General features: G+C 36.9%; 1 protein-coding gene across 3 annotated transcripts in view; it reads left to right on the plus strand.

Moving 5' to 3' along the window:
• Positions 1 to 386: 386 nt before the first annotated feature.
• rig (gem nuclear organelle associated protein rigor mortis) overlaps positions 387 to 14,146 on the plus strand; it is an 88,199-nt gene continuing 74,439 nt past the window's right edge. For 2 of the 3 annotated variants that reach the window (XM_081751897.1, XM_081751899.1), the window contains exons 1-3: positions 500 to 626; positions 9,687 to 10,034; positions 13,052 to 13,292. In XM_081751897.1, the coding sequence (XP_081608023.1) occupies positions 9,711 to 10,034; positions 13,052 to 13,292 (565 nt within the window). In that variant the 5' untranslated portion in view covers positions 500 to 626; positions 9,687 to 9,710. Of the gene's footprint in view, positions 627 to 9,686; positions 10,035 to 13,051; positions 13,293 to 14,146 lie in introns of all 3 variants that reach the window. The other variant, XM_081751898.1, reaches the window with a different exon arrangement.

The following is a 14,146-nucleotide window of genomic DNA, read 5'->3' on the forward strand; positions in this document are numbered from 1 at the left end:
ACTGATAAAATTATTGTATATATATATCATGAATTATTATTGCTTGAAACTGTAAGTTATTGCATGAATTTCAAAGTTTAACGCATCGCAAATCTTACGGAACACAAGCATTTTCACCAATGTGTTGACACAAATCATAACCGAAAAGGGCCGAAGATTGAATGGAAGTGATGGCCTCAGTATTCACTCCGATTGAAAATAAGGACCTGAGTATTCACTCCATACCAAGCTTCAAATTTCGTTGACATAGACCCCGTATGAATTCCTGTCAAGTAGTCGGAAGTGATAAAACTTACCATCTTATACTTTTGATATTTTACTATGTATGAAGCTTCCATTAATTTATTCTACTACTGCCCAATGGTGTTTCTTGACATGATGCACTAAATTGGTGAAGAAGAAGAGGAAGAGTAATATTCCAATTATAGTCTTCAATAACAGTAAACACAGTCAGATTCTGAGAGGAATTGTAAAAAGCGACCAATTGTTGACTAACAGTGAACACCTTAAGCCAAGCGTGCGAGGTATGAAAGATAAGTAGATAAAATTATCAGAAAATTTAATTTTATTGGAGTGTCGCTTGTTATTTTAAGTTTTAAAAGGAGGAATGTGAAATAAATTTGTTAGTAAGTGTATTTGTATAATTTGGTAATAGCTATTTCGGTACATTTTATCGGTGAAATGTATACTGTATGTTGGATTCAGGATTTGCTCGTTGGTTTGATAAAACGTCATTTAGGCAGTAACATTACGGAAAATTGTTGAAAATTGAGGAGCCGGCGGCAAAAATTTAATCAGAGTCGTAGCACTTTGAAGTCACTCGGGATTGAGTATAGCCCGCTCCCCACAGTGATTTTTAATGAATCATAGTGATTCTAACGATTCATACTAGTTCATAATGAATCGGAATCGCATGTTATAAAGATTTAAGATGTAAATCTTGCGGTAAGGAAGCTTTAGTATAAGTAGTAGTAGTAGTAGTAGTTAGTAGCAATAGTAGTAGTAGTAGTAGTGGTAGTTAGTAGCAATAGTAGTAGTAGTAGTAGTAGTAGTAGTAGGAACGGGTTAGAAGCCCCGCAGGGGTTGGTTGGGTTCTGTTCTCGATATAAGTAGTAGTAGTAGTAGTAGTAGTAGTAGTAGCAGCAGCAGTAGCAGTAGTAGTAGTAGTGACTTCCAGTTCCGGTGACAAAGAACTGGGGGGAGCGGGCTATACACAAGCCGTCACTCGTATGGTACGGTGGCTGAACGTGTGCAATATTGTCATCAATACTCACCAAACCCGTAGAGTGCAGATTGGTGGAAGAGGGATCTTTAATGAACCAGGAGCGTCAGTGATAGGAGACGTGTTTTTCATTTTCTAATATCATGATTTGTTTTGTACTGCTTTACTTTTGGCGCTCCACTAGAAAAAATATTGGAAAGTTATTATTCTTTCTCTAATATCCTTATTATCCCCTGTCGAGACAGATAAAATTCAAGGGATCTACCAAAAGTAATTGCTCAAAATTTGCAATTCTTTTACAATATGCGTATAAACACGGCTTTCGGGTGTGTGGCATAAAAATTACAGTACAAAACGCAAACCAACCGGTGCTAAATGGCCACTAAAAACACGAATATTATCTAAGGGCGAAGCTGGTGGGCAAGCACGGGGTTGCGGCCGAAGGGAGCAGGTGCGTCATGGATAGTGGGTGTATGCGCAAGCGAGGGTAGTGAAAAGATATAAGTTTTGGAATGATTTGAGTTTGGCAGAGTTCTAGAACACAGGTTCCCCGTCCCAGTTAGGTGTACCGTAATAAAGACAAAAACCACGTGCGTTGTGGGGCTCTAACCCGCCTTCACTCGCTAACGCTCTCTCGACAGTATTATGTGGATTAAATATTAAGCTTTGGAACAGGAAGAAACCAACCCAGCTACTGACCAATAGGGGGAGAAGATCTGTGTTCTAGAACTTTTCCTATGAGTTTCGATAACACTTGTCATGATTTCATACTAGTAACGCTCCGCTTGTAAACATAAAATACAGGTTCGAAAGTAAATAAAAGTGTTACCTTAATTTATACTTACTTAATTTTTAAGATGAAAACGAGCGTAACTAACCATAGGAAATTTACATGAATTAGGCTTTGTAAGTACAATAGAGTAACACATACTCTACCGTGAGTTTCACTTGCTTCATATGGTGTCTGCCCAGCATACTCCGAGGCCAACACTTTGTGTGATATTTGTCTGCCTTCGCTCGCTATCTTGCTTTTGCGTTTCAGGGTGTGCAGTATTTTATTGTAGACAATTCATTCAGTGATTAGACTTCTTAGAAACTCGTTTAATTTTAAGTTCATTTTTGCAACAATAATAAACCTCACCAAACACATATTCTATATATAACACTACCTATTAAAATTAGGCCTTGCGTTTCGTCCCTGGTTTGAGCCCAGCTCCCCCCAAGTGAGCTTGTTAGTGGACAAACACCAAGTGCATTTTTTTTCGGTGTTCTCCCATATCTTGACTTTCTTCATTCCATCATTAGCATCCGCGTCATTATCACCATCTCCTTTAGTCTCGAAACACACGTGGAATGTTAAACCTTTAAAAGAAATGCTTAAAATCTTGGTTACGAAAACAAAAAACTCCTTTGTTGAAGCATAAGTAAATAAGAATAATGGTGGAAGTTGAAAATAACACTTGAAAGTCATTAGTAGAACGGGTTTTGGGGCCTTAGGAGACTTATTTTCTCTTCAAAAATAAATAGACCTAAATAGAAGTACCGTATTATCATTATACGTGAGGCCCTTAGAATCTTAACGCTTGACACTTATAGGAATGTAGGATCTGTGAATGAAAAGGAACTGGGAAAATATACTCTGTTGGGAAAGACATTTTTCTAAATGAAAGAGTGTTTATCTCTATAAATGCCTCTGGAGAATATGCAGATGAAAGGACGTTTAAAAAAAAAAATCTTGGAGCAATAATCTTGTGACACTTATGCGTTTGGGATATGTGGGATCAAGATATGGTGTTTCTTTGCTGTTAAACACCATCATCTGTTAAGCTTTTCTGCCTTTCTAATCTTCAAATTCGAATTTTAACTAGCTCAGAATTTTGTCCAATTTTTGTCCACCCAAGAAAAAATTTTGTACCATTAAAATAAACGAGGGAGGGCCATTTCAAAATTTGGCCGAACCATTTAGCTGTAGTGCGACATCTTCAAATTCGAATTTTAACTAGCTTAGAATTTTGTCCAATTTTTGTCCACCCAAGAAAAAATTTTGTACCATTAAAATAAATGAAGGGGGGGGGGGCATTTCAAAATTTGGGGCACTTCGATCACCTGTAGTGCGACATCTTCGAATTCTAATTTTAACTAGCGCAGAATTTTGTCCACCCAAGAACAATTTTGTATCATTAAAATAAACGAGGGAGGGCCATTTCAAAATTTGGGGCACTTGACCAACTCGTTTTGAAGAATTAACAGTATCAGTGTCATCTACGAGTTTTGCACCCTCACTAAATGTCGATATTTCATTTTGTACCCTCACAGTTAATGAGAAATCTAAAAACAAAACGTCGAATTACCATTAACTTGGAACGCCACCAATTTGTATTAAAGAATTAAGAACATCAGCGTTTTCTACGAGTTTTACACCCTCAGATAATACCAATATTTCATTTATACCCTTACAGTTAATGAGAAATTCCGAATTACCATTAACTTAGAACGCCACCAGCTCGTTTCAAAGAATTAAGAACACCAGCGTCTTCTGCGAGTTTTGCACTTGGAGAAAATGTCGATATTTCATTTTGTACCCTCACAGTTAATGAGAAATTCCGAATTCAAAATGTCGAATTACCACTAACTTGGAACGCCACTATTTCTTACTGAAGAATTAAGAACACCAGCGTCTTCCACGAGTTTTGCACCCTCCGAAGATGTCTATATTTCATTTTGAACCCTCCCAGTAAATGAGAAAATTAAAATTTAAAATGCCGAATTACCATTAACTTGGAAAGCCACCAATTTGTATTGAAGCACACCGATGTCTTCTACGAGTTTTGCACCCGCAAAAAATGTCGATATGTAGTTTTGTATCTGACAGTTAATGAGAAATTCCGAATTCAAAATGCCGAATTACAATTAACTTGGAATACTACCAATTCGTATTAAAGAATTAAGAACAACAGCGTCCTCTACGAGTTTTCACCCTCAGAAAATGTCGATATTTCGTTTTGTACCCCGATAGTTAATGAGAAATTCCGTATTCAAAATGCCGAATTACCATTATTTTGGAACGCCATTAATTTGTACTGAAGAATTAAAAACACCAGCGTCTTCTACAAGTTTTGCACCCTTAGAAAGTGTCGATAATTTATTTTGTACTCTCACAGTTAATGAGAAATTCAAAATTCAAAATGCCGAATTACCATTAACTTGGAACGCCACCAACTCATTTTGAAGAATTAAGAACACCAGCTTATTCTACGAGTTTTGCCCATCGAAATAACTTCGAGCAAACAATTGGGTGTAAAAGTGAAGGGGAACGCAAGTGGACGCCGTTACCCCGCTTCCAAAAACTATCTATGGCGTTAAAAGTTAATGACAATATCTATGGCATTCTCTACTTCCTAAAAAAAATACAATTGACAAAGATAGGCACAGGGAACAACGAGACCTCATGTGTCCTCTTCCTTTTCAGATCCACTTTTACCTATGCTAATAATAAAATAATGTACTTTATGAGTATACTTAGTCATATTTTAACGCAATTAATTGAATATCTTGTAACGTAATATCTACGTATTAGTACAATTTAATTAATTATTCATTACTAAACTATCCTTTTACTAAAATATGTTGTTTTACTGTAGACAAAATGTGATTTGTGACATGTTGAATTTGAATTCCTCGTTAACTGACAAGACACAAAACGAATTATCGGCATTTTCTGACGGAGCAGGACTCATAGGAAACGCTTATCTTATTTCTTCAAAATGAGTTCGTGCTGTTTCAAGTTAATGATAATTAGGCACTTTAAATAGAAAATTTCTCAATAACTGTAAGGGTACAAAATGAAATATCGACAGTTTCAGAGAATATAAAACTCGTAGAAGACGTAGAAGTGTTCTTAGTTCTGCAATACGAATTGGTGGCATTCCAAATTAATGATTATTCGGCATTTTGAACTTTAAATTTCTCATTATCCACATTTTCTGAAAATGCTAAAACGGCAGAAGACTCTAATGTTGTTATTTCTTCGAAACGTGTTGTTGGCTTTCCAGGTTAATGTTATTTCGGCATTTTGAGTTTGGAATTTCTCATTAACTGTGAGGTTACAAAATGAAATATCGACATTTTCTGTGCGTGCAAAACTTGTAGAAAACGCTGGTATTCTTGGTTCTTCAATACGAATTGGTGGCGTTCCAAGCTAATGGAAATTCGGCATTTTGAATTAGGAATTTCTCATTAACAGCGAGGGTACATAATGAAATATCAACATTTTCGGAGGGTGCAAAACTCGTAGAAGACGCTGGTGTCCTTAATTCTTCAGTACAAAATATTGGTGTTCCAAGTTAATAGTAATTCGGCATTTAAAATTAGGAATTTATCATTAGCAGTGAGGGTACAAAATAAAATAGCGACATTTTCTGAGGGTGCAAAACTCGTAGAAGACGCTGATGTTCTTAATTCTTCAGTATAAAATAGTGGCGTTCCAAGTTAATAGAAATTCGGAATTTCTCATTAACGGCGAGGGTACAAAATGAAATAGCGACATTTTCTGAGGGTGCAAAACTCGTAGAAGACGCTGGTGTTCTTAATTCTTCAGTATAAAATAGTGGCGTTCCAAGTTAATGGTAATTCGGAATTTCTCATTAACGGCGAGGGTACAAAATGAAATGACGACATTTTCGGAGGGTGCAAAACTCGTAGAAGACGCTGGTGGTGTTCCAAGTTAATGGTAATTCGGAATTTCTCATTAACGGCGAGGGTACAAAATGAAATGACGACATTTTCGGAGGGTGCAAAACTCGTAGACGACGCTGTTGTTCTTAATTCTTTAATACGAATTGGTTGCATTCCAAGTTAATGGTAATTCGGCATTTTGAATTCAGAATTTGAAGATGGTCACACTACAGGTGATCTAATTGGCCAAATTTGAAATGATTCTTCCACGTTTATTTGAATTTTACAAAAGTTTTGTTGATAGTAAAAATTCACTAAGTTCTGAGCTACAAAACATTCGAATATGATAGTGTTGTCAACGGCTAGAGCGGCTCGGCTCACGGCTAAGTCACTACCGAGCCGAACCGAGAATTGAGCCGAGCCAACAGATCTCAAAACCGAGCCGGTCCGAGCCGATGTCTCACATGAGCAGAGCCGAGCCGAGAAAAAGGGAGATGATGGCTCACCTGAGCCGAGCCGAACTGAGCCGGTGGCTCGTCGCAACTGAGCCGGTTCGAGCTGATGACTCAATTCCGCCCTATAAAACCGAGCTCATGGCTCACGTGAGCCGAACCGACCCAAGCTGTGGCTAACCTGAGTCGAACCGATGGGTCGCCTGAGCTGAGCCGATGGCTTATCGCAACCGAGATGGCTCCTGCCGAGCCGAACAGGTTGACATCACTATGAAGATGTCACACTACAGGTGTTCGAATAGACCAAACTTTGAAATGACCCCTTGATGTTTATCTAAATTGTGGAAAATCTTTTACTGGTGATAGAAGAAAGTACAAAATTTAGACAAAATTGTAAGCTTGTTAAAAGCCTTAATTTAAAGATGTTGCACTACAAATAATCCATGTGGCTAAAATTTAAAAATGTCCCTAATTCGTTCTTTTAAATATTACAAAATTATTTTTGGTTCTACAACGTACACGCATCGGACAAAATTATGAGGTAATTAAAATTAGGATTTAAATATTGTCGCACTACAAGACATCGAATTGGCCAAATCTTGAAATGACCGTCCGTCGTTTATTTGAATGGTACAAAGTTCTTTGTGGTAAAAGAAATGCACTTAGTTCTCACTTGTCAGTTAGTCAAAATTCGAAAAAAAAAAAAAAAAAGATATCGCACTACAAGTGATCGAACTGGCCACTATTTGTAATTGCCCTCCATTGTTAAATTGAATGGTACAGAACTTTTTCATGGTGTTACAAAAATGAAGAAAAGCTAGACTAAATTTTGAATAATTAAAATTAGAATTTGAACTTTATCAATACAAATGATGTAAGTGGAAAAATTTTGAAACGGCACTAGAGACAAAAATTGGACAAAATTCTAAGTTAGTAAAAATTCGAATTCGAAGGTGTCGCACTACAGGTGATCGAAGTGTTCCAAGTTTGAAATGGCCCTCGCTCGTTTATTTTAATGGTACAAAATTTTTTCTTGCGTGGACAAAAATTGGACAAAATTCTGAGCTACTTAAAATTCGAATTTGAAGATGTCGCACTACAGGTGATCGAAGTGCCCAAAATTTTGAAGTGGCCCTCCCTCGTTTTTTTTAATGGTACAAAATTTTTTCTTGGGTGGACAAAAATTGGACAAAATTCTGAGCTACTTAAAATTCGAAATTGAAGATGTCGCACTACAGCTAAATGGTTCGGCCAAATTTTGAAATGGCCCTCCCTCGTTTATTTTAATGGTACAAAATTTTTTCTTGGGTGGACAAAAATGGACAAAAATTGGACAAAACTCTGAGCTACTTAAAATTCGAATTTGAAGATGTCGCACTACAACTAAATGGACCCGGTGAAAATGCCTGATGTGGGTGTGCACAATTACATTGCATGCCTTTATGATGACCGGTGGTATTTTGGACTAGTTTTGTCAAAACATGAAGGTGACGTTTATGCATCCCCATGGACCTGCTTCATCTTTTCACTGGCCCCCAAAAGAAGATGTTTGCTGGATTCCTATGAGTAACATAATTTCATGTGTCCCCCCCCCCCCCCCCCAGTCACAAAAGCATCCGGAAGAATGTATTATTTTTCCGAAAAGGAAATAGGTTCAATCAATCTTCAGTGCAACAAGATGTTGAAACAAATGCAAGCCCAGAAATAAAATGTTGTTAGTGTTTTATTTAAACATTTTCTGTAATTCCACTTCAGGACCTCTATGGTGTAAATAGTAAATGAACCACTTCAGGACTTTAAGAAGATTTGGTAAATTCTTTTTTCGTTCACTGATTATATTCAATCTGTTGTATGTGATGAATATGTATAATTCATTAAACTCATAGTGAATAGCTATTTTCTTTTTCTTTAGTGAGTTGGGAACCGGGGAGCACAAAAGTTACCTCGTTGGAACTTGTGTTCCGTAAGCTTTGCAAGGAGGTATAATTCGCGTCTCTGTGATAATTAGGGAAGTCACCACTGTTGCCAACCTGAGGGTAGACCACAGTTCCTTCGTAAAATTTATACAGGTTGGCCATAATATATACGAGGTTTCGAATTTTTATCTCGCAAGCTATTGCACCTAGGCCCTTTATTTTTTATATGATTCCACCCAATGTCTGGTGTGTATGCGAGAATTTTTTTCCTGCGTATGACAATGAACAGTGTTGCCAGAGTCCAACAAAATATTTTTTTTTGAAAAGAGCCATTTTCTTTTTCTTCTTCTGTGGGTTGGAAACAAGGGGGCACAGAAGTTACCTTGTTGGAACCTGTGTTCCATAAGCTTTGTAACGAGATATAGTTCATGTCCCTGTGACAATTAGGGACAACGCTAGGGCTGCCAACGTGAAAGTCTACGATTTTCTTGAAATAACTGGGCCGTACTTTAAAGATAAATGGTTTAAAAATTTTTGCAGTTAAAAACCCACAGTTTTTCTTTCAGAACACATTAGCTCATGCCTTTAGGCTTATAAATACATATAAAATACTTTAGTTTATGTAGTGCCTTTAAGTTTTTACTGTATTTTAATTTTATGTTTTTTTCTTTTAAAAAATCGTAATACCAGGTTTGAGCTAATATTTAAGTGCATTTCTTTTACCACTAAGAATTTTGTAATATTTAAAATAATTCAAGTACAAGTAGTTGAATGTATTTTTACCTTATTCTGTATCTTTTTGTGATCAATTTAGTGAAAAAATCATTGTGATATGATGAGAATTAACAATGTTATGATCTTTTTAGTATATCAATGTCGTAATTTCTTTAACCCTCAGCAACAACAAAAACGTATATTTTATCAAACTAAAAAAAATTAACTAAAAAAGTATATAAGATATCAAATTAAAATTTGGTGTTATCAATAAGGATGGCAAGTAGAGTAAACATAAAAATCTTCATGCCATTCTGAGACTATGGGTTTCATGACCTGGATGAGTTGAGTTGAGTTGATTTTAGTTTAGCGCCCCTTTCAGCAGCGAGGCTATATGAGACGTGGACCTACTGATTAACGTGGAATCCGAACCACATGAGCTCCCGCCGGGATAACCTGGATGAATTGACATGGACTGACCCTAAAATAGAAACAGAAAAGGAACATATACTATCTAGTTACATTTAATAAAATATACTTGCCAGAGAATATATATAGTTTACCCTTCAGAAATCCACCAGATCTTAACCCTTTTGCAGTTTCTCTTAGAGGAAAGCAGCAACTTTACTAATCGGAAAGACGTCAGGAAACACAACAAGATTCGAGAATAGTGAGATGAATATTTTCTTATATCCTTATTCTTTCCAGGTTGTAGACTGTTAGTTGGAAGAAATGAAGGAACAGACATTTCCACCATCTCCTAATTGGTATTTGAGTTCTGCATTGGCATCTTCTGAAGATGGAACAACGGCTTATGCTGCGTCTCAAATTATTGTTTTAGTTGAACCAATACAGTATGCAGAAGATTCGTACATTAGTCCTACATTCTATCTCTTTCCGAAGATTCATAAAGATAGGATAACCACGTTAGCCTTTTCACGAGATCTAAAAGAAGCAAAATATACACAGTGTATAGCATCAGGATCGGATGATGGTAGAGTCATTATTTGGAATGTAAAGGAAAGAAGCCCAGTGCTTGCCAGTAACGCCCATGAGGTGAGTAGTGAAAACAGCGAGAAGTATGTGTTACTTGTTAGAAATAGCCTGATTTGTATATATGTATCCAACTTCATATTCCATTAAGATATTGCTTCGAGTTCAAACAATCAGATTTAAACATCATTAAATTTAACTTTTAAAATCGTATGAACATGCGAATGAATCAGTCGTGAACTTCATCTATAGAGCAGTAAATGTAGTATTCCAAATTGTGCCCGTAAATTTTTTGAAATCTTGTAATCTTGGATATGTTACAGTGTATATCAAGAATGAAGCAGGAGAATTATTCCATTAACTTAGGACTTGCAGATTGAAATACTTCGTACTACGTGTTAATTTATTTTTTATTTTAACGGAACCCTATTTTTATTGATTAGTAAAGACCGGTTGTTAGGCAAAATGCCTATTTTTTAATATTAAAGATATGATCAGACGTTTTAAAGTTTATATGGAGTTTATAGTTTTGATTTAACCCAATTTTATTTTACCTATTTCTTACCTTTCTGCTTAAATAATTGCTTTAGTACTTAATGTTGCCTATTCTATGTATATTCTTCAAAATAAGCCTTTATTGGGAAAATATATAATTTATATAAATAACACACGCCTATATATTAGGTGTTTGTAAACACAAACTCATGGTACATTACATTATATATACAAGGATTGCATTTTTAGTAATGGCAACACTGCTATACATATACTCGGGAACAAAGCAATCCATTATAATTCATACTAGCGGTAGGTTAGATGCCGACCTTCCGTCAGAGCACATGAACTCGCCTTCCCTCCCCTACATGAGCGCGCAGCGCCAGCAGTTAGAAATCAGTTGCTGAGTGAGTGCTCGCGGAATACAGTCATGTTTACAAAGCAAGATCAGAGGAGCTGATTGAAAATTGAATGCGCTACAGGTAGGAATACAAAACAGTGCTACGAAGTATTGCAAGTGTATTACCATACCGTACAGTAGCAAGGTGAATCAAAGCCTTTATTGACGGACGGCAAAATGTCACAGACATGCCTCGCTCCGGCCATCCTCCTGTAAGTGAAGATGATGTGCAGAACGTGAACGCGGTGGTGCTAGCGGATCGGAACGCCACCATTTGTCAATTGGCCAACGATACAGGACCAGCGCATTCGACTGTGTGGCTGCGATATGATGCCGCTGGAACACACGTGGAGCGGTATCAACATGACGGTGAGACCATCTTACAGCGGATCATTGCTATTGATGAGACCTGGGCCAGAGCATATAAACCACGGCTGAAACGGCAATCAAACGAGTGGCGTCATCCTGGATCACCGAGAAAAACAACAGTTCGAAATACCCCAACCAATGTGAAAGCTATGCTCATCATTGCATACGTCTGGGATGGTCTAATGATAAACCATACCGTCCCGAAGGATACACCGTTAGTGCAGAGTACTACTGCAATCTTTTGCAAAACAATCTGCGAGCAGCTGTAAGACAAAAACGACGCCACTTCTTGACAAACCCACCCATCATTCTGCATGATAATGGAAGGTACGGTCACTGATTTGTTGCATCCTTGGGGCTGGGAAGTGCTGTATCACCCTCATATTCTCCAGATTTAAGTCCCTGCGACTACGACTTCATCCCGAAGATGAAGGAACCACTTCGTGGGACACGCTTCCATACAGTTGATGATTTCCTCTGGGCGACCGATCGCACTATCCAGAGATTAGACACTGCCAACGGCTTCCACATCGCTGGGAACGCGTGATTCACAATGCTGGTGATTAAATCGAGGACCTGTAAAACTTCGAACCTTGTAAATAGTCTACTTCTCAAGATATACAATTCTTGCCATTACTAAAAATCTAACCCTTATATATATATATATATATATGCGTTTCAATCTTCTTTTTTATATATACAGTAAAAGAAGATATTAACAAACAGACATGTTTCTGTATTATTTAAATATTTATCTTCATTATCTCGAGTTACATTTTAGTGCTATTGTAGTATCTATTTTTTAAATTTTAAGTGCCTATTTTCCAGGTTTTTAAGGGGCCGCCGTGGCTCAGTGGTAGAGCGTTCACCTCTGGTGTATGGGGTCCCGGGTTCAATCCCAGCTCCCGCCAAATGAACTTCGTGGTGGACAAACACCATGTGAGCGGGTTTCCACGGGATTTTGCCGTTTTTTCCCACTTTCTTCATGACACCATTGCATTCGTTTCTCATCATCACAGTCTCCTTTAGCCTAGCCGGCATATCCGTAGGACGTAAAATTCAAAGAGTTCATTTCATTTTCATTTTTCCAGGATTTTAATGCCTAAACATCCAGTTTCTATTGATTAGTTTGGAGGAAGTAGAGTACATTAAAGAAAGGAGAAAAAGTAAAACTCGTCGAGTTCTTTTCGTATTTTGCAGATTCCATGGAGATACAATATGTACTAGAATAAATAAGATGGTACCATGTTAGCCGATCATGTTAAGACGACTGTATTTATTATTTTTGTAATTTGTAAATTTTACGTTTAACGCTCAAATCCCATTCCTTTTTTTTCTTTCTTCTTTCTGCCATTTTTTGTACTTATTTTTTGTACTTGTATATGCTTTGGGGCTAGTCTTCGTATCATTATTGATATATTATTTTTTGTTTTTGTTTCTTACTTTAGAATATAAAAATTCAGTAGGAAAATGTAGTATGTAAATATTGCGGAAAAGCTTCAAACAACACTGTAGTGAAACTTAGTTTAAATCGTAGCGTTCAATTACGTTAGAAAAATCAGTTTCTCAGAATTGTTTTTTAATCCCACCATTTTGTTCATTATATTCATCACCACCACCACCTCGTTTAACCTCAGAGCGTGAACGTGGGATGTAAAACTAAATAGTGAAAAAAGTTTGGTATACAATATTTTGAAAAGGGGAAGAAAATACGTAAGATTTTACTTCGAATGACGTAGGATAATCATGAACATACCGTATATTTTGTTATGTATATGTATTACTTGCGAAATTTGAAAAGGTTGTTTTATTTCAGGATCGAAGAGTAACATGTTTGGACTGGTCGTGGTTAACGCCGGACTTAGTTGTATCAGCCGATGAACAAGGCTGTTTAGTGTGTTGGGATCTGTATGCTAATACAACACGAGAGTTATATATGGGGAAAATTTGTGGAACTCGTGTAAGATATTCTGTTGTAAGCTTAGCGTTCTGCCCTCACGAAGATATTGTTGCTGTTGGCTGTAAAGAGGGATTGTTATCCGTCATTAGAATAGCAGGTAAGTGTAACGTGATTTTTCTAAAATTTTAAATTTTAATAGTATTGTGAACTTAGTCGTGAATTTATCATATAGAATTCTGTAGGGTTTCTATTTTAACATGTAACTCAACCAGTATCCATTCAAAACGTATTTTCCGTGATAAATTGTTAAAAAGATGACAATACCTATTCCATATTATCTAAACGGTAGAAAATATAACTTACACCATTTGTCCAGATTTGAGCTTATATTGTCAGATTTAAGAATGGCAAGTCTCTAAATAACGTAGTCTAGTTGGATATTTTAATGGGGAACATTTACGTGGGACTGTGAACATTTCTTTTTTCAACCGAAAGTAAAAGGTAGAGGGGAGACGATGGGAGCGTGTGGTAGAGGGTTCATCTCTGATGAGAGGGGGTTCCTTGTGCAATTCCTGGCCATGTGTATTAGTAGTGGACGACATCGTGTTTGTAGGTTCTTCCATATTCTGATTTCAACAATTCTTTCATCCAGCAAATAGGGTAAATTCGCCAGCAGTTGGCCAAATAATTATCAGTGGGAAAGGAAATGCTTTATTGTACCTCATGTTACGTTTTACAAAATTTGGGTATGTTTTATCATCATTGAAAAAAATGTAATTAGTACTAAAAGTAGTTCTTAAATTACAATATACGACTTCTATTAACATTCGACTGTGAAATTCTAGGTGTAGGCCCTCGGTGGCTCATTGGTAGAGCGGTCACTTCTGGTGCATGGGATCCTTGGTTCGATCCCACCTCGTGCCAAGTGAGCTTTGTGGTGGACAAACACCGTGTAAGTGGGTTTTCTCATTTTCTTCCACTTTCTTCATTCCACCCATTTCTCATCATCAC

The sequence above is a fragment of the Thermobia domestica genome, chromosome 3, assembly GCF_964235325.1.
Source record: "Thermobia domestica chromosome 3, izTheDome1.hap1.1, whole genome shotgun sequence".
NCBI classification, from domain to species: Eukaryota; Metazoa; Arthropoda; class Insecta; order Zygentoma; family Lepismatidae; genus Thermobia; species Thermobia domestica.